Source organism: Rousettus aegyptiacus, unplaced genomic scaffold, assembly GCF_014176215.1.
Source record: "Rousettus aegyptiacus isolate mRouAeg1 unplaced genomic scaffold, mRouAeg1.p scaffold_m13_p_6, whole genome shotgun sequence".
Taxonomy (NCBI): Eukaryota; Metazoa; Chordata; class Mammalia; order Chiroptera; family Pteropodidae; genus Rousettus; species Rousettus aegyptiacus.
The window spans coordinates 86,860,558-86,880,221 of NW_023416309.1; the positions used below are offsets into that span (position 1 = coordinate 86,860,558).

Sequence of the window (19,664 nt, forward strand, 5' to 3'; positions counted from 1 at the left end):
TATATATGGCAGCCTATTATATAAATGCAGTAAAAAGCTAGGATTTTATTATTCCATTTACCTTTATTTAATGTTAGTTTTTGGAATTATCATATAATTAGAACAAAATAGTAAATGTGCATCATTTTGTATGTTGATCCTACCATGGGTCCTATAAAGTTCCTTAAAAAATTAGGATTTGAAATCTTGGGTTTGCTTTTTTTCCATTTCTGGTCATTTAAAAAATTCTTTGTTCCTTAGTTTCTCTTCCTACTGTTCCAATTATTGAACACCTTTAAATAGAATTTCTTAATGTTTGAGAAATGTAAATCCAGCTATAATGGTACAAAACATGATAATTGTTGCACAAATCCACATCATGAGAGATTAAGAAATAGAACGAATAGGAAATCCTGGGTACTTACTTTCTGGGAAAGGTTACGCTAAGTGAAATGGTAGAAGAAAATTTTATTTTATTTTTTAAAGCTGTAAGATCTTGGGTTTTGGTATTTTGTTCAATATGGTGCAGAGGGCTACAATTTTCTTGTTTATTTCTTTGTGCAAGCCTGTTAGTCATACTTTAGGATGCAGAAAAACAAACACTTGAGAATTTAAAGATACAGGAAAAACTCCTTTTGTACTTATATTTTGCTGAAAAACTTGAAAAAATTACAAACGACTTGAAGTATTATGTTTATAAACAGATTATTTTAAAAATAAGCTTTCTGGACTCAATAGGGTAGTGTGACAACCAATATAATATCCTAGAGGCAAGATTTTATTTTTGTTGTGTTTTTTTTTTAGTTTGTTTTTTGAATGTGTTATGTCTTAGTGTTAACTGATTTTATCCTGTGTTAGAACCAATTGTTATAACAAGTGGTTTTTCTTAGCATTCAAGTTATTTTATTAACATCTTGTTTTCCAAACACAAAGAAAGTTACAACAGTTATTGTGAGATAACTGGCATATTAATTAGGGCCTCCTGGTGTGGATGTGGGTGAATGTGTTTGTGGAGAGAAATGAAGATAGGGACACAACAAAAGACAGTGTTTTGAGTATACCTTTGGAGTTGTTATTTTTATTTTTTTTTAATTTATAAGTGCTTAAATGTGTGGCATATTTAGGTTTTATTACTTATTTAAATGTAGCATATCATATTTCTCTTTGTGGAAACAGTGAAATATAATAAATTTGTATGTCGTAAAGTAACATTTTCTATTTTATTTTAAAGTATTTTCATGTTAGTCTTTTTCATTTCCTTGAACTATTTCAAAGAACACATTCCGAATGCATCTGTGTCAGTTTTGTCCATGCACCTTTCTCAAACAAGGAAATAAAACTGAAGTTTATGATGACTAGAGAGCTTGCTGAAAACAGCTGCACTGCATACTTGTGTGTTTCACTTGTCAAATGAAGCAGCAATATAGGAAAAATGATAACGTACCCCTCTACTCTTAAGGACAAAACTGCTGCTATTGGGGCCGTTTTAAATTATTAAACACTGTAAACACCATAATGTTAATTATAAGAGGAACAGGCTCTACAAAGATAAATGTGTTTTCAATATGATTCTTAGGGAGGGTACAGTAGAAACCAGTGAATAGAGAGGAAATTTATTTCTGGCAGGACTCTAGACATGGAACTGTGGCTGAACTTTTTACCCTAATTACCTCCTGCTAATGCCTGCAGCGGTCTGGAATCAAAGTGGTGCTTCAGGCCCTGGAAATTCTCTGATGTGGCAAACGTTTGTTGTGTGAGGAGGGTTTCTTAAGAAAAAGCAGAATATTGTGACAGGATTTTAAAAAAATTTCTCAGTTACCACCCACCTCACTTGTTGCCTACAAAAATAGAGTAATTGTTTGCATCTGTGTGTGCTTTTTCCCCCCTAAGAAATAACTGTTATAAATCAATGTGACACAGATCCAGTGAACTGAGGCTTGCCGGAGGTAGGCTTTTTTTTTTTTTTTTTTTTTTTTTTGGTTTCTTCATTTTAAAATCTACGTTCCAAATGTAAAGAAGTTATTTTTGATAAGTGAGAAGAAATATTCTGCTCATTTTTTTAAAGGAGAATTTGATTCTTACAGTATGCTTTTCAAAATGAAGCTAACCACTTTCGTAGAGTCAAACTGATAACTATTAAATTGCTTAATCCTGGAAGTTGAAATGGGAATTTCCAGTTTCCATTTTTAGCTCTCCCCTTGACTGGGACTAGAATCTTAGGGATGTTTGCCTTTAAATTTTTGAAACTTTACATCATTCCATATACGTCGAAATTTCTGGCTTGTGCATATTTTTGAAATAAAAAGAATAAGTTTTGTGAAAATCACCTGCTTTTCATTCTTTGCTTTTAGAATCACTGTTTCTTTACTGTATATAGGGTAACTACTTTGACCTTGCATTTTATATATTCCCAGACAATCCAAATTTCAGTTAGTCTGCCCTTGTTTCATGTGAATGTCTGTGCTAACTTCTGTCTCCAGCTCCAGTCCTTTACTAATCTTAAATACTTTTTAGATAATTCTTAAAAAACACTAATTGCACTGTTTTGGAATGCAAATAAATTCATAGTTTCACTTGGGTAGAAATTTATTTTGGCAGTCTTTTATTCAGGTATTATATGGAAATAGCTTTAATTTGTAAAGGCAGTATATGTTATTAGTTTTTTTGATTCTAGGCAATAAAGAGAATTTTTATTCCTCATAATGAAATCTAAAATTTCTTATGAGATTGTGTCAGAAATTCACATCGTGCTGTGGTTAAGCTGTGGTTACAAATTACTCCAACATAACCTTAGCATTTTGCATTTTGAGTAGTTATATTTTTGCATTGCATCTATGACCATTTAGTAGTTTTATTTGTGAGCTGTGACTGAGGGTTATTTCTTTGAATTACCAAGTTTCAAAATTATGTTACAAATAATTTAATTTTGTTCAGTACATGTATTTACAAAAGGTTTTTGATCAGTAAAATGTAATTATACATAAATTTCACTCCTAGGGTATTGTTTCAAAATTATCCACATTGGATGCAATATATGCATTTTATAACTTTTGCTGTGTTATTTGATTTTCCTTGATCCAACCCCCCATGAACCCACCCTTTCCCACCCTTTCGCCATTTCACCTACTTTTACAAGAGCTGCCAAATAAATATTTTTTTCTCACTGCTGTGAAAAGTAATCTTTTATGGCAATAATAGTATTAAAACTGGAAAACTACTTATGTTTTAACTGTATATTTTTATACATTTGGTACTGTTTCAATTTAATTTATACTTCATTATAAAATAATTTTGCAGTTTAAGTCTCATCCGCTTTTTTCCTACACCTGATACCACATGAAAAAGAATGACAGTGATGTGGCTTTATCACACATTATGTAATTAAAAACATTTAGATAAAGTGAATATAAATATTCTTCCCACTTTCCAATGAACATACTCTATAGTATACAAATAATGATATTTTTGTACTTTAATAAATCAAATTAGAGGATTTTAATTCAGAATAATACATATTTTGTTCTCTAAAAAAATAGAAGCAAATGCTCAGATTATCTATTGTCATTTTAAGTATTGAGAAGGAAGTAAAAGAATAGATCTTTACACGTATCCTCTTCTAAAACTTCTCTTGGTACATTTTAGTATTCCTTGATTTTGAGAAGTAGATTTCAAATGTTGTGATGAACTGTAGGTTTTTTTGACATGTATAATAAGTTCGTTTATATTGATTTCATATGTATCGTCAAATTATGAACACTGGTAAAGTTTTAAGGTAACACTGGAATAAAAAACATGTGCTTTTACACAGTATAGAATATTTGGCCTCTGTGCTTAGTTGGCAGAACTTAGTGTAATTAACATCTTTTTGTGAATTGAGCCAAATTTTAGTGTTCTCATTTTAAGTATCCCTTGTTTCTCAGTTAAACTGTGGTTATACATATCTGTTGATATGCAAAATGATTCTGTATATACTTTGAGCACTTATAAATTAGCTTGCTTTTTTTAGGGAAATAAATCCAAGCAAGATTTTAAAAAATTTTAGAGCATTATTACTTCTACCATAAACAATACAAATTTTAAACTATATTCTTTTTCTATTCAGAGTTTCTTTATAAGAGCATAACTGAAAATTAACTGTATATATATATTTTTGGGGGGAGGGGAACTCCATAATGTATTCCTTAATCATTAAGCAAAATTTTAGCTTTTAACTTGTCTTTTTTGTCTCTGTTCTTCTGTATCCCCTTATTAGTGGTTATCCTTATTTTGTAACAAAATGTTTTTTATGCAAAGGAAAAAATATAGGAAGTTCTATAAAAGTTTCTAATAGACTCACTAAATTCATTTATCTTCTAAAATTATAAAACAGTGAACAATTTATTAATATTTCTGCTATTATCAATAAAACTCATTTTCCTTACAGAGGATATTACAAAATGAGTGTTTAGTTTCTTGAATTATTTCAAGAATACAGAATAAAGTTATACTATATTTATGGCTAATTATAATATTTGCTGTGTAAATATAGGGGCAGATACATTTTGCTTTTGATTTATTGGAAAACTGATGCAAATGAAGGCAAGGTTGCAGCTTTGAATCTTTTTTATCGTTATTCTCTTCTGTGTCTAAAAATCACTTTCCTAATCAGTAAATGAATATCAGCAACTTAACATTAAATATTCAATATTTTAAATTATTACTGTTGATAGAAATATTTTTTAATGATATTTTATTGCTGAATATTAAAAAATTGTGCAGTGAAACAAATACCAAAGAAAAGCTTTTCTCTATAAAATTTTATTTGTGTCATAGGATTATCATATGGGTTAAATGAAATAATGTCCATAACAATGGCTGATGTTTATTAGATTCATAAGAAAAATTACACAGCTGCCACAGACATGGGACTTATTAGAAAAGTGAGATTCATAAAAAGTAGAATATCAAACATTTTAATATCTTTATTTCAGAAATGGAATTTTGTCAGGTATCTCTTTTGAATTCTTTTAGTGTTTAATTATTTTTTAAAGGCTAATTTTCTTAGAGCAGTTTTATGTTCACAGCAAAGTTTAGCAGAAGATAAAAGGATTTTCCATATACTCCTTTCCCCCATTATCAACATCCCTCTCAGAGTGGTACATTTGTTATACTTGATGAACCCGCATTGAAATAACATTATAACCTGCAGTTCATAGTTTACATTAGGTTTTACTATTGCCGTTGTATATTCTATGGCTTTGGACAAATGTATAAAAACATATCTATCATTAATGTATCACATGGAGAAGTTAATTGGTAACAAGTAGTTAACATTGATTCTTTTTTTCTTAATTTATTCTTTTAAGAAATAGTACTATATTCAATGTACAACAATAAACATGTTTATTCTTAATGGATTCTTTTAACAAATAGTATTTTGTTCAAAGTACAATAAACAAGATATAGTCTTTACCCTCTAAAAGTTATAGTTTTGAATGAAAGGACTTTATAAGTCTGTGAAATGTACAGATGCCATTAAATGTACTGTTTAGTCCCTTTGTGTGCATTCTTTCATTTTTAATGTTTTAACATCTCCAAATGATTAAAGGAACATGGGAGATATTCTTAGAGGATTACTGGACAGTTCATTTCTTTATTAGAATAAACTCATATGTTTTAAATTTTATTGTCATTGTCCTTGGAAATGTTGGAATTATCGATATGGATCATCAATATTACTTATAAATATCTCACGTGTATATTATTATGAATTGTCATATATTATTTTTAGAGTTATATCCTGGTAATAGCTTTGAAATAAAATTTTTCAATGTGTTAGAGTTTTAGTTATCATAACCTCAATATAATTATGTACTATTTCATGTTAGATTAGGTTATATAGACAAGTAATTAGAATATGTTTCGCTCGTACCTCGTTAGTCTAATTAAAACTAATTGTGGTTTCAAAATGTTTGAATTCTTATTGATATTTGTTGATTTATTTATTTGGGATGGAGGGCAGATACTTGGATTTTTAATTTATGAGAGATATTTGACAGCCTGACCAATTTGCACTTTCCATTATTAGGAAATGAGACTTGATAATTTTTTGAAGACTTGAGATTTTGTTTTGTTTTCAAATGACTGTACCTTAACCTTGTAATCCTTTTATCTAGTGGGAATTTTACCTTTCTTAGGAGATATCAGAAAAATTGAGCAATTTAGATTTAGATGGTGAAACTCATTAGTAGGTATATGTATTTAATAAATGGATATAACAAAAGATGGCAAACTAGCTGTTCCCAACCTTCATAGCTTTGTTTAAGCCCTTTTCTATTCAGCAGATTTCTGTACCTCCTACTTCACTAGACTTTAATCCAATCTCTTTGGAATTGCCTTAAAGTCTTTCTCCCCTGCCTCTAAACTGACCTATGCCTATTTTAGAAAGGAATACTTATTTTTGTGTTATGGATATGATCACCTAACATTTATTTCTGCAGGGGAGATGACTGGCAAACATATGTTTTTTCTTATGTTCAATCTTTAAAAAAAAGACTTCAAATACATGTTTCAAAATATATTAATTTTCAAAATACATGAAGCAGTATTACAACTGAAAGGGAAATAGAGAAATCAACAATTAAAGTTAGAGATTGACATTTCTCTTTTAGTAACCAATGGAACAAGTAGACAGGTTATCAGTCAGGATATAGAAGATATGATTACAATATCAATTTGACTCAACTCATATTTATAGAATACTTTATTCACATACTTTTAAGTTCACGTAGAATATTCACCAAGACTGATCATGTGCAGGGTGATAACGCAAGTCTCAATAATAGAGTTTGTTTTATAACCACAATGCAATTAAATTAGAAATCAACAAACATCTCTCTGGAAATTTTGTACAATGTTTGGAAATTAAATGCTGAGTCAAACAGAAATCATGAGAAAATAGAACAGAATTATAACTGAATGATTAAAAAGCCCAAACATCCAAAAATTTGGGATGTAATGGAAGTAAAGACAGAGATTTATAGCACTAAATACTCATATTTGTAAAGAAGAAAGATCTGAACTTTTACCTTAAGAATTTAAGAAAACAAGAGAAAGTTAACCTAAAATAAGTAAAAGGAAGAAAGTAATAAATTGAAATCAATGAAATAAAATCAATTTAGCCAAAAACTAGTTCTTTGAAAACACAGTAAAAATGATAACCTTTTAGTGCGGCTGATTACAAAAATTACCCATACCAAGAATGAACGAAGGGGCATTACTACAGATCTTATGAACAACTTTTATCTTTGAAATTTATATGAAACAAACAAATAGAAAGCCTAAGTCAGTGAAAAGTTATTGGTAAGTGAAGAACAATTTGTAGAATACTGTTGCCATGTAGCGGTTGACCATTGTAAACAAATATTTCACAATTTTTAATAATTTAATAAACCAATTTCCTCTATGAAAGAACACAAAACAAATTACAAGAACTCAGGGAAGACAGGGTGACATAAAGGAGAGATATGACCAATGGGAAGAAATAGATGGGAAAAACCCTACAAATACATTGCAGAAGAAGAAATTAGAAGGTATAGAAGGAAGACTGGATAGAAAACTGGAAAAAAAAAAAAAGAAAGCTTGAGCAAAATGGGAAGAAAATTAGAACATTTGCATAGTTTTCAAATAAGAAAGGCAAAGAATTATTCAGTAGTGTAAATGCCAAAAATCAGAATGGTTAATTCCAAGATATATCATTGTAGAGTTCCTAAAGTTCAGGAACTCAGGCTTACTTCACCTTCCCCCACAACTGAAGCAAATACTATAAGGCTCGAGAGAAAGACAATGTAAAGAAGCCTAGTTACACTAGAAATAAAAATCTATATATAGATCAGGGGTCAGTGAAGTTTTGTTTGCCTATATGAAATGTTTTAAATTTAGTGGAACATATAGTTTCTGTGGCAACTACTCAACACAGTCATAGAAAATAAAGAAATAAATGGGTGTGGCTGTGTTCCAATGAAACTAGCAATTGGGGGTTGGATTTGGGACATAGTTTGCTGATCTCTACTACACAATAAAATTGTTGAAAAATTTTTCTAATAAAAATTTAAGTGCTGTATTTATGAATGGTTTTTAGTGGATAAAGATTGTGTGGACATAGTGGAAAATAGTATTAGAAATTTGTAAATTATGTATATGTTTATATTATTTACATATGGATATATGAAGTAAACTGCAGACTTTTCCTGTTCCCCGTAACATCTCTTCCATAATTTGCATTTTCATTGCCTTTGTTTTTTATTGTGGTGTATTAAACATTTTAACTTTATATTATATTCTTTTATTAAATACAGCTAGTTATTTTGAAATCTCCTTAAAGGAAGAGTATTTCTAACTCATCTTTGTATTCTATTGCAAATGATAAAAACTCGTTTTAAAAAATCTAATGTAGTATGTCTTTGGCTGCCTCTTATGTAATATATGAGATGAGGATACCTATCAAAGCAAATCTGATTTCAACCCTAGTTTTAACATTACTTTCTGTGTTTATGTGGAGATGTTACTCCTTCCTGCCTGGTTACCTCCCCTTGTAGAAGCTTCACTACTCTCTCAACCTGTGAGAGTGTTGGAGGGTTTAATTACCCAGTGTTTATTTAGAACTTTGCAGAAGAAAAATGTTATTATTAACTAGGCTGATCACAAATTTAGCTTTTAATATGGTTAAGTTTCCATTTTCTTTGCTTTTTCTTTTTAATTACTTAATAAAAAATGCGATGAACTGGCTTTTGTTCTTTAGAAGCTGAATAAGAATACCAATAATGTAATTCTATCAAAAATTTTCCTCTTATATTTAAAGGATTAGATTTAGTAACACATGTTGAAGGTCGTGCAGCTTTTTCTCATTTAAAAATAAGTGTTTCCATGCTTCTTGCAATTTGTGGTAGATTTAAAATGTCTTTGCTATTTTGTGTTTCACTTATACATGCACATTCTTGGAAAATGTCACTTTCTCAAATACTTTGTTCCGCTTTTCCTAATTTTGGTTCAATCTGTTAAATATCATGAATAAAAATAATAAAAGTCTTTGTAAAGGAAAATGGTATTAATGTTTAGAATTTTCAAATCATAAAAGCCATATTTCACGTTGCTTTAACGTGATGCTCATTGTATTGCATTAGAAAAAAATTATTTTGAAAACATTGTCCAGGGTAAGAAATGGCTGTGAGTCTAATAAAATACATGAGGTTGAAGAAAAAAAAACTTAAAAAAAAATTCATTGTAGACACTGAGATTAAAAATTTGAGTATTTTTAATTATAAATTTGAGTTTAGAAGTTTAATTTAATATTGTATTCTTTGTAACTCTTTTTTTCCCCCCATAAAGTACATAGATAGTGTTGCATATATCTAATATCCCATTTTTAGGTGTTGTTTAAATTTCAAAGATAAAGTTTAAGGTTCACCATCATTCCTTCAAACATTATTAAAAAAATTCTGACATACTTAACAAAATACGAAGTCTTCACAAAAGGCCGAAGATACCTAGATTATTCCTAATTCTCTAGATGCTAATAACCTTGTATTTTTTACATACAAAAGGGATTATTCTTCCATGGAAAGGTGCACTTCACTGTACATACCTAAAAATCTTACTTAATTCTTATTCTAAATCATGCTCCTTTTAGTAGTTCGTTTGACTAGGCCTCACTGTACTGTTGACTTTTTCCTTAAGTAGTAATTGTTGGATCTGAAACAGACGGTCAGAATATTTTTCCCATGTTAACAACTTGTACAGTATTATTTGTATATTAAATGAAGTAATGGATTGAGAGTTCTGATGATCATTCAACCAAATGATGTGGTTATGTAATTTGGTCAAACCTTTTGGCTGTGTAACCTCAATTCATTAAGAACAAATTACCGATGTAACTTATAAAAATTAAAATAACATTTCTGATTTAAAGTGCCTAGTGCTCAGTAGTTTTTTAGTTTTATTATTTTGTAAATTGTCTCTGTTGTCTTAATAAAAGTAAGTTAGGATACCAACAATGTTAGCGTGTTACAGAAGAACCTGAGAAATAGAAGCTCATTCAGATTTGTTTCAGAATAGTTGATAATGGTAAAAGCCTTTTAAATTATTTAAAAGTGTATTAGTTTAACATAATTATTCATTTACTGCTTTATGGAAAGAAATTAATAGTAAATAGGAAATTATAACTTTAGTTACAGTGCTGAAATTTAATTTTTAAGTATAGTTAATGAAAGACAGTCTGATGTTATTTTGAAGTATTGCAAAGGCAAAAGGACAGACTTTTATATTTCCATTAAAAAATTCTTCTGGTCTTTGGAATTGCACTGAATCTAAAGAACATTGTGTGCAAATGAGAGAAAAGGTGTGTATTGATTATCTATTTCTGTGTAACAAATTAGGACAGACTTAATGTCTTAAGACAACAGACATTTATTATCTCATAGTTTCTGTGAGTCAGCAGCCAGGTACAGTTTAACTGAGTCCTTACCTTAGGGTCTTACAAGGCTGTTGACAGGGTGTCAGCCTAATTGGGTTTTTATCTGCAAGCTTGACTGGGGGAGGATCCATTCCTAAACTTACTCAGGTTCATTTCTTTGTGGCTCTAGGTTTGAGGGCCTTTGTGTACCACTGGCTATGTGTTGGAGGCCATCGGCAGTTCTTTGCATGGGGGCTTCCTCCACCTGGCTACTTACTTCATCAGGCCAAGGACTCTCTAGTGATGATCTTTAGTGAGGATGGGGACTAGTGAATTGAAGGGGGCACGAGGAGCATTTCTGAGGTACTGGAAATGTATTTTTCTACATGGGTAGATTTACATATCTGTTTATCTACTTTATGAAAATTCACCATGATAATCACCTTAGATGTGTACATTCTTCTTTACGTATGTTTACTTGAGTATTTTTTATTTAAAAATAATTATAAAATGTGAAACAACTGCGAATAACTTAGAATTTTCAACATATGCTTTTCTACTTTGGAAATTAGTCACTGTTCAATACGAGTCATTATCAGAAGTGAGTGGTAGATATATTCTACCACCGTTTAACCACAGATTATTGGATAATAATTTTTTAAAATAGGAGATCTTTTGATTGCAAAGGAATTTCAGTTTTTTGGTAGTGGAAACCATACTGCATTTGGCAAATTCATTAGGAAACTTGTAATCATCAATAAAGTAAGGCTACTGCTTCATAACGTATCATATATAGTGATATGGGCTCCTATTACTCTAGTGTTAACTTCTGGCGCTGAAATACTGCCTGCTTATTTGACAGTAGAAAATAGAAAGAATGCTTAAACAATTTTCCTCAGATTTCTCTTTGGTACACTGACCATAGGTAGTTCCAAGCCCTTTGACTTTATTTCCCAGTGTTTCACATGCTCTGTGGAATTTGATCCTCTCTGACTCCTCCACTTTTGTGTTCTCTTTCTCTTTTTTTACACTTACCGTCATACTGCCGTTATATATCTGTGACCATCATGGCACATTGTGCACTGTTTACAGGTTTATATCTGTCACCAAAAGAAACCAATATTTCCAGGTCTTATCTAATTCTTCCTCTCTAATCTTCACGTGAATCTGCAGGCAGGGCTGCATACCCTTTCATACGATATACTTATCCTTTTTCCTTACTGGTTTTCTTTATTCATATTATTCATCAATACCTATCATTTGGTTTATTTCACTTATTTATATGTTTATATCTGTCTTCATTTAGTAGAGTATGCTCAATGAGAAAAAGAATTAGGCCTGTTTTGTTCAGAGTGTGCCGCACAGAAAACAATGTAAATTTATCAAATGAATAAGTTAATGAAAAATAAAAGGCAGTAATTCTCTCCTGTCGTTCTGACAATAAAACCTAACTTTGACTTTTGTTTTTTATTGTTATTTCCATATTGCTCTACAATTTTATTGTTCAACTATTTTAGGTATGTGATATATGTGGTATTATGATACACCACCATCACAGTAATCCTCTAGCCTATGAATATAGTTTTTCTTTCGATTTTGCTATTTTTTTAAAGCACTATGGTGTATCTCCATATGAATACAGTTTTATACTTTATGCCAGTCTGTAAATTGCATCTGATACCTCCCCTGGTCTAGCTTTTAGGAGGGCCTGGGTAGTAAAGAGCGTAGCCTTTTAAAACTGCCAGCTTATCATGGGATGGTGAATGGGACAGTCTCATTAAGTTGATATGGCTAGCAGGTCCTTTCATTGAGCTGATGGCTAAAAGTATCATGAAATTTCAAAGGAAGAAGCAAGTACTTCAGGCTGGGAGGATATATCATTGTAGTCAATCTGAAAAATTGTTGAGATTTAGGTGTCCAAGATGGATAGAATAGAGCTAGGTCATAGAGGACCGGACCATGAGTAAAAGTCACTAATGGTATATGGGCTAGGGTAGAATTTGTATGAAGAGAATGGAAATTAAATATTAAAAAAAAAATTGAATCAATATCACACACAGCTTTATTTGCTTAGATAAAAGGTTGAATTTTATTTTATGGCAATGGAATATTGTAGATAATTTCTGAAACTGGAGTAAATGGTCAGAGACATTGTTTAGGAAGATTACTATAAGAGGGTTGATTTTTTTTAAGTTTGTAACTTTTGACTGTGATATAATGGAACACATTAAAATTCCTATGCTAATTCTTAATTGTGAGACAGTTTGTTATACCCTATTTCTGAACATCTTGTTTTTTCTTCAGCTGCTCTCATTACCCCTTTATTCAAAAACATTTACTGATGATATACCATATTCTAGGCACTTGCCTAAGGTATGAAAAATAAATATGTCTCCAGTGGCTTAAACAAGATTGCACTCTGTTTGAGACTTGAAAATAAATAATTTTAATAAGGCATTAAAAATATAATATTTAAAAAAATGTCATTGTTCCCATGGTTCCATTTTCTGTTCTCTTTTTTTGGTTGTATATTTCTCACTTCTCCCTTTCTGCTCGTTTATCAGCTTTTTTTTTATCAGTATAGCTGAGCGTATATACACAGATGCTCCCACTGACTGTCTCGTTTAATAGTACAACCATGTTCCTCAGACTGAATAACATGTATCCATCATTATTGTAGCATGCAGAGTATTTTCACTGTCCTAAAAATGCTCTGTGATCTGCCTCTTTATTCCTCACTCCTCCCCTGCCCTTGGCATGTACCGATCTTTTTAATGTCTTTATAGACATGCCTTTTCCAGAATGTCATATGGTTGGAACTTCATTCCCTTTTAAGGTCAAATGATTACATTGTATGTGTATACTACAATTTGCTTATACATTCATTAGTTGAGCGATGTTTCCACTTTGTGGTTATCATTAACTAATGCTGATATGAATGTTTATGTATATGTTTATGTGTGGACATATGTTTTCATTTCTCATGGGTATACACCTACGAGTGGAATTACTGGGCCGTATGGAAATTCTGTGTTTAGCTTTTTGAGGAACCACCAACCTGTCTTCTACAGTGGCTGCACCATTTACATTCCCATCAGCAATGGACCAAGGTTGTACTTTCTCTACATCCTTACTGATACTTGCTCTTTTTCACTTGTTTTATTATGACCAGCATAATTGGTGTGAAGTGTGTCTCATTGTGGTTTTGATTTGTGTTTCACTAATGAATGAGGAGGTTGGGCATCTTTTCATATGCTGGTTTGCCATTTGTATGTATTCTCTGGAGAAATGTCCTTCGCTCATCTTTTAATCGAGTTGTCTTCTTGTTGAATGTAAGAGTTCTCGATATAGTCTAGTTACTAGACACTTATCTGATATTTGATTTGCAGATGTTTTCTCATTTTTAGGATATCTTTCCCCTTTTTCAACAATGACCTTTGACACACAAAATTTTTAAATTTTATTTATTTTTATTTTTATTTTTTATTTTTCAATTAGAGTTGACATTCAGTATTATTTTATATTAGTTTTAGGTGTAAAAATTTTTAATATTGATGTAATCCAGTTTATCTATTTTAGTTGTTATTGTTGCTTGCGCTTTTGGTGTCATATCTACGGATATTGCCAAATCCAAGGTCAGGAAGATTTACACACACACACACACACACACACACACACCCTCTATCTATCTATCTATCTATCTATCTATCTATCTATCTATCTATTTAATGTTTTATTTGTTTTTCCCCCCCTCCCTTCTTCCCTCTCTCCTCTGGTAACCACTAGTCCATTGTCTATGTCCATGAGTCTCTGTTTGACCTGTTCATTTGTTGCTTTTAAGTTTATATCCGACATATAAGTGATATCATGTAATTTCCAACCTTTTCCGTCTGACTTATTTCACTTAGCATGATTATTTCAAGGTCCATTCAAATTGTCGCATATGGCAGTATTTCATCTCTTCTTATTGCTGAGTAATATTCCATTGTATACCCCTATATTTTTTATGAGTTTTATACTTTTAGTTCTTATATTTAGGTCTTTAATCTATTTTGAGTTAATATTTATGTAGGATGTAAGATAGGAGTCCAGCTTCATTCTTTTGTATGTGGACTTAAAGTTTTCCCAGCACCATTTCTTGAAATGTATTGTTCTTTTCTCATTTAATGGACTAGGTACCCTTTTTATCATAGATGTATGGATTTATTTGTGGACTCTGAATTCTATTATATTGGTTTATTTGCATAATGTTATGTCAGTATAACAGTGTTTTGATTAATGTAGCTTTGTTGTAAATTTTGAAATTGAGAAATGTGAGTCCTCCAACTTTGTTCTTTTTCAGTATTGTTTGCCTGTTTGGGGCTCTTTGCAATTCCATTTGCTTTTAGGCTGGCTTCTTACTGCTGTGGAAAAGGCTATTGGAATTTTGATAGAGATTGCATTGAGATTAGAAATGAAATTGGTTAGTTCCTTCCTTCCTTCCTTCCTTCCTTCCTTCCTTCCTTCCTTCCTTCCTTCCTCCCTCCCTCCCTCCCTCCCTCCCTCTTTCCTTCCTTCCTTCCTTCCTTCCTTCCTTCCTTCCTTCCTTCCTTCCTTCCTTCCTTCCTTCTTTCCTTCTTTCTTTCTTTCTTTCTTTCTTTCCTTCCTTCTTTTCTTTCTTTCTTTAAGGACCTGGTTTCTTAATTTCTATTTTGGATTGATAATTGCTGGTTTATACATGTTGATCTCATATCCTACAACTTGCCTGAATTTATCAGTTTTAATACTATTTTGTGGATTCTTTGGGATTTTCTATATAGGATCATGTTGTCTGTGAATAGAGTTAGTTTTACTTTTGCAATATAGAAGCTTTTCATTTCTTTTTCTTACTGAATTGCTTTGGCTAGATCTTTCAGTGCAGTGTTGACTAGCAGTATTGAAAGTGGGCATCCTTGTTTCTGATCTTAGGGAGAAAGCAGTCTTTTGCTATTGAGTGTAATGTTAGCTATGGGTGTTTCATAAGTGCTCTTTATCATATTTGGAAATTTTCTTCTATTACTGGTTTCTCATGTGTTTTTATCATTAAAGAATGTTGACTTTTGGCAAATGTTTTTTCTGTATCAGTTGAGATGATCCTTTTGTTTTTCCCCTTTATTCTGTTAAATGTGGTCTTGATTGTTTAAGAGGTTATTGTTTAAGTCCACTTATTGGTGAATTTCCAATTTTCCTTCTGTTTTTGCTTTATAATTTCATTCCATTTTGGTTAGAGAGATTGTTTTCATTATTTTTAAATGTGTTGAGACTTGTGATTAACATATGGTACATCCTTATAATGTTTTGTGTGTACTTCAGAGGAAAGTGTATTCTGCTTTTCTTGGGTGGAATCTTCTATAATTTGGCTATGTTTAGTTGATTTATAGTGTTGATCATAAGCTGTTTTAATTTTTCTTCCTTCTTTTTTCATTCTGTGTAATTTCAGTTGTCTTATTTTTTGTGGCACTGTTTATATTAGAGGACAAAGTAAAAGCTTGTTTCACATCTGTATATTTTAGTATAACGTGTCCTTCTTGTGATGGGAGATGCATACAGCTGATGTTATGGAGAGCTTTCTCATCAGCCTACCCATGATGAAAATTAAGATTGTCTTGCTGTGTCTCAGGGAAATGGCCAAGGCTTTTAAAAAGAGAAAATAGAGAACAAAAGGATATGTCAGGCGTGTACACAACTGTGTTATTGGCAGATAACGTGACTCCTTTATGAATGTGTGCCCTTCTCAAAACTCTTATTTTAAAGAATTACTTTTTCTATTATGCATTGAATAAGAGGTTCTTTCCACATATAAACAGAAGTTTTAGTTCTATCAAGTCTTGTTCAGTCAACTCTAAACTGAGCCTTGGTAGCATTTGTTTTGTCTATTGAAGGCTTTCTGCAGGAAGAATCTCAGTTGTGACATTGTATGGATGCCAGTGAAATGATCAGAATTCAAGTTTCTAGTGTACCAGTAGTTATAATGAGCTGCTAATTGAAGGTGACAAGCTGTTTTTTCCTTCCCAGCTGGTCTGGCAAAATGTTAGATTTCATTCATTATTAACTCATTGCTTCTCAGCAGAGGACTAGTTTAATTAGTTGGGAACGTTAAAAAAAGAATCTTTGCCTTGTGTCAGTTTTGGAGATTGAAGTTCAGGTTTTACTAGGACCCCCTGCCCTCCCTCGAGTTTTGCCAGTTGTATACAGTTGTGAAGTACCCAACATAATCAAGACACAGCAACATTTCCATCATCCCAAAAGTTTTCTCATGCCATTTTGCATTCTGTAGTTTCCCTCCTTCTCTGGTATGCTTCCTATTATAGTTTTGCTTTTCTAGCTTTTCACTGACAGGGACTCATACAGTATGTAAACTTTTATGTCTGGCCTTTTTTTTTCACTTCGTAATGGTTTTGAGGTTTATTTCTGTTGTTTGTATGGATTATTCATTCTTTTAAATTGCTGAGAAATATTCTGTTGCATCAATATATCATGACGTATTTATCCATTCACTTAGTAATTGATGTTTTACTCTTTTCGTTATTACAGATTTTGGGGGAATTGACATAATGTTTTCTGTAATGGGTATACCAATTTACATTCCCAGCAGTGTACAAGCGTTCCCTTTTCCTTTACATTCTCACCATTTATTTTTTATTTTTCGATAATAGACATTCTAACAGGTGTGAGGTGCTATCTCAGACTACGTTAATTATTGTAGCTTATTAAAAAGTCCCAGACACATGAAGTTCTCCAATCACATGTTGCACATTTTCATAAAGATTTTAAAATTAGCTTGTCATTGTTGAATAGGATGATAAGAGCAGACAGTTTTACTTTGTTCATACTATTTTAGGAGAAGTGTTTATTCTTACATCTGTGGGTTTTTTGTAGATGCCCTTTGTAAGGCTGAAGAAGGTCCATTCAAAAATCTTCCATTTCTGGGATAAACCGCATCTGGTTTTGTAGTGCCAAATTGGATTTGTTTATGTTTTGTTGAGGAATTTTTATGTATATTCAGGAGGCACAGAGATATAAGTGTATCTGTAGTTTCTTGTGAAGTATTTATTTAGTCTTCAGGGGTTAGTAGTCTCATAAAATAATTTGAGAAGTGACTCTTTTTTTACCTTCTGGAAGAGTTTGTGTAGGATATATAACCCTTTTTGTTTAAATGATTGATAGAATTTACAAATTCTGTTTTTATTAAATTTTGCTTGCTCTTCTTTTCCTGATTACTAAAGATTAAAACATTTAGTGTCAAGAACAATCTTAATTGCTATACCTTTATAATATAAATCTTATGTGGAATGTATCTCCATATACATGTTAGAATGAGGTCTCATTCCTGATAGATTTTTAATTAGGGTTGAACTTCATCAATTTAGAATATACTCCCATTTCTGTCTTGTTTTGTTCTTTTATGTGTAAATATATTGAAATCTTGGATCTCTTCCAAGGTATTCAATATAGTAATATATTCAATATATGATATTGTTTTAAAATTTTACTTTGTAATTATAATATTTATAATTATTCTTAATTTATAAAAACACAGGTGCTATCATATCTAGTGACCTTCATAAATTTGTTACTTTTAATGATTTGTCTTTATTGCGGGGTTGTCTCTATATATTTCTACTTACATATTTGTATTATTGGGTTTTATACTTATACAATTAAGTTATCAACAAATAATGACAGCTTTATTTTGTCCTTGGAGTAATTTCTTTTCGTGCCTTTTGAACAGGACCTTCCAAACTACATTGAATAGAAGTGGCCATAATGAGTATTCTTGCCTAGTTCCTGATTTTAGGGTGAAAGCTTTCAGTATTTTACCATTACATGTAATTGTTAGTTATTGTTTGCTAGTTTTAAGCTTGTTAACTTTTATCAGATTAATGGATAGGTTTTTAATTTTAACAGATGCTTTTCAGCATTTACTGAGATAATCTTACAATTTTTCTTTTCTGTAGTACTAATTTAGTGAGTATGTTTCACTGTTTTTTCTTCCTCTAATTTTGCATTCCTGAAATGAGTTGATTAGGATATATTATGATCTCTTTTCATAGTTCAACTCAATTTGCTTATATTAATAAGGGATTTTAAGATAATATTAATAAGAAAATGTAGAGTTTACTGGCCTTCCTATTTTTTTGAAAAAATATTGGTGTTTATGGTTTTTATTTTTGTTTTGTTTTGTTTTTTAGCACTAGCCCACCTTACTGTTGTGTGGATCTATACTCACTTCGTACTGGAGAGATGGTCAAGTCTATTCAGTTTAAAACACCTATCTACGATCTCCATTGCAATAAGCGGTAAGCATTTTTTCACATGTTTATTGTAAAAGGTGTAACATACCTTGTGGGCATGTAGAGCTCTACCAATGTCATTGACTGTCTTTGATTTTTTTTTTTAAAGTTACAAAAGCATCTGAATTCTGACAAATGGACTAGCTCTTAAGATTTCTTAATGTTTTCAGATTTCCAATCTTAATCCATTAATGAACCGTGAATTAAGTTTAGTGACTTGTAACCATTTTAAAAATGAAATGGAAAAGAATAGAAAGTGAGCAAACATACAAAAATTATGAGGAATGATTTTATAATTATCACATCACTTTCAGAAATATATGATGTATGTGCTTCTGTATGTTTACTGGTTTATGAGGTGAAATGTAAGTTTCCTTTTAGCATTAATCAAAATAAACATATTTCTAAACTGCAAAAGAAGGTTTTCCCCCTCATTCCTTAAGACCTTAAAATCGAACTAACACAGGGACTAGATAGATTGCCCTCATTAAAATCTATTTTCTTAAAATCTCTAGGAAAATTTTCAGATCTGGATGGAATGTCCACCTGATGTTTCATAATGAAGAATTAATTTATATAACTACAAAATATTAATAGAGAAAGGGACCTTAAGAATCTTCTAGTGCTTAACATTTTACTTTGAAATTTGAGCAAACCGAAGTCCTAATATGGTAAATATCTTGATCAACATTATGGATGCAAATTATGTGTTCCATCGCATCAAAAGGCAAGCACATGAACGTAAAAAATGAAATACTTTGTGCTGTGTCAATATAAAATAAATTTTATAAATAAAGACGCCAGTTAGATTTTAAAGGGATATTTCAAAATGTGACTCAGAAAGATTGAATGAAATTGGAAGGGTAGATAAACCCGATAGATACAAAACTAAAGAACACATGGGTTTTGATACTAATGATAAAAGTATTTGGAAAACATAAAGT

The 19,664-nt window shown here is 31.1% G+C and overlaps 1 protein-coding gene across 10 annotated transcripts in view; it reads left to right on the forward strand.

Annotated features, from left to right (window-relative positions):
• Positions 1-19,664, forward strand: part of BCAS3 (BCAS3 microtubule associated cell migration factor) — a 508,191-nt gene that overhangs the window by 89,537 nt on the left and 398,990 nt on the right. For all 10 annotated transcript variants that reach the window (XM_016143369.2, XM_036222219.1, XM_016143368.2 and 7 more), the window contains exon 8: positions 18,619-18,726. In XM_016143369.2, coding sequence (XP_015998855.1) covers positions 18,619-18,726 — 108 coding nt within the window. The remainder of the gene's footprint in view (positions 1-18,618; positions 18,727-19,664) is intronic.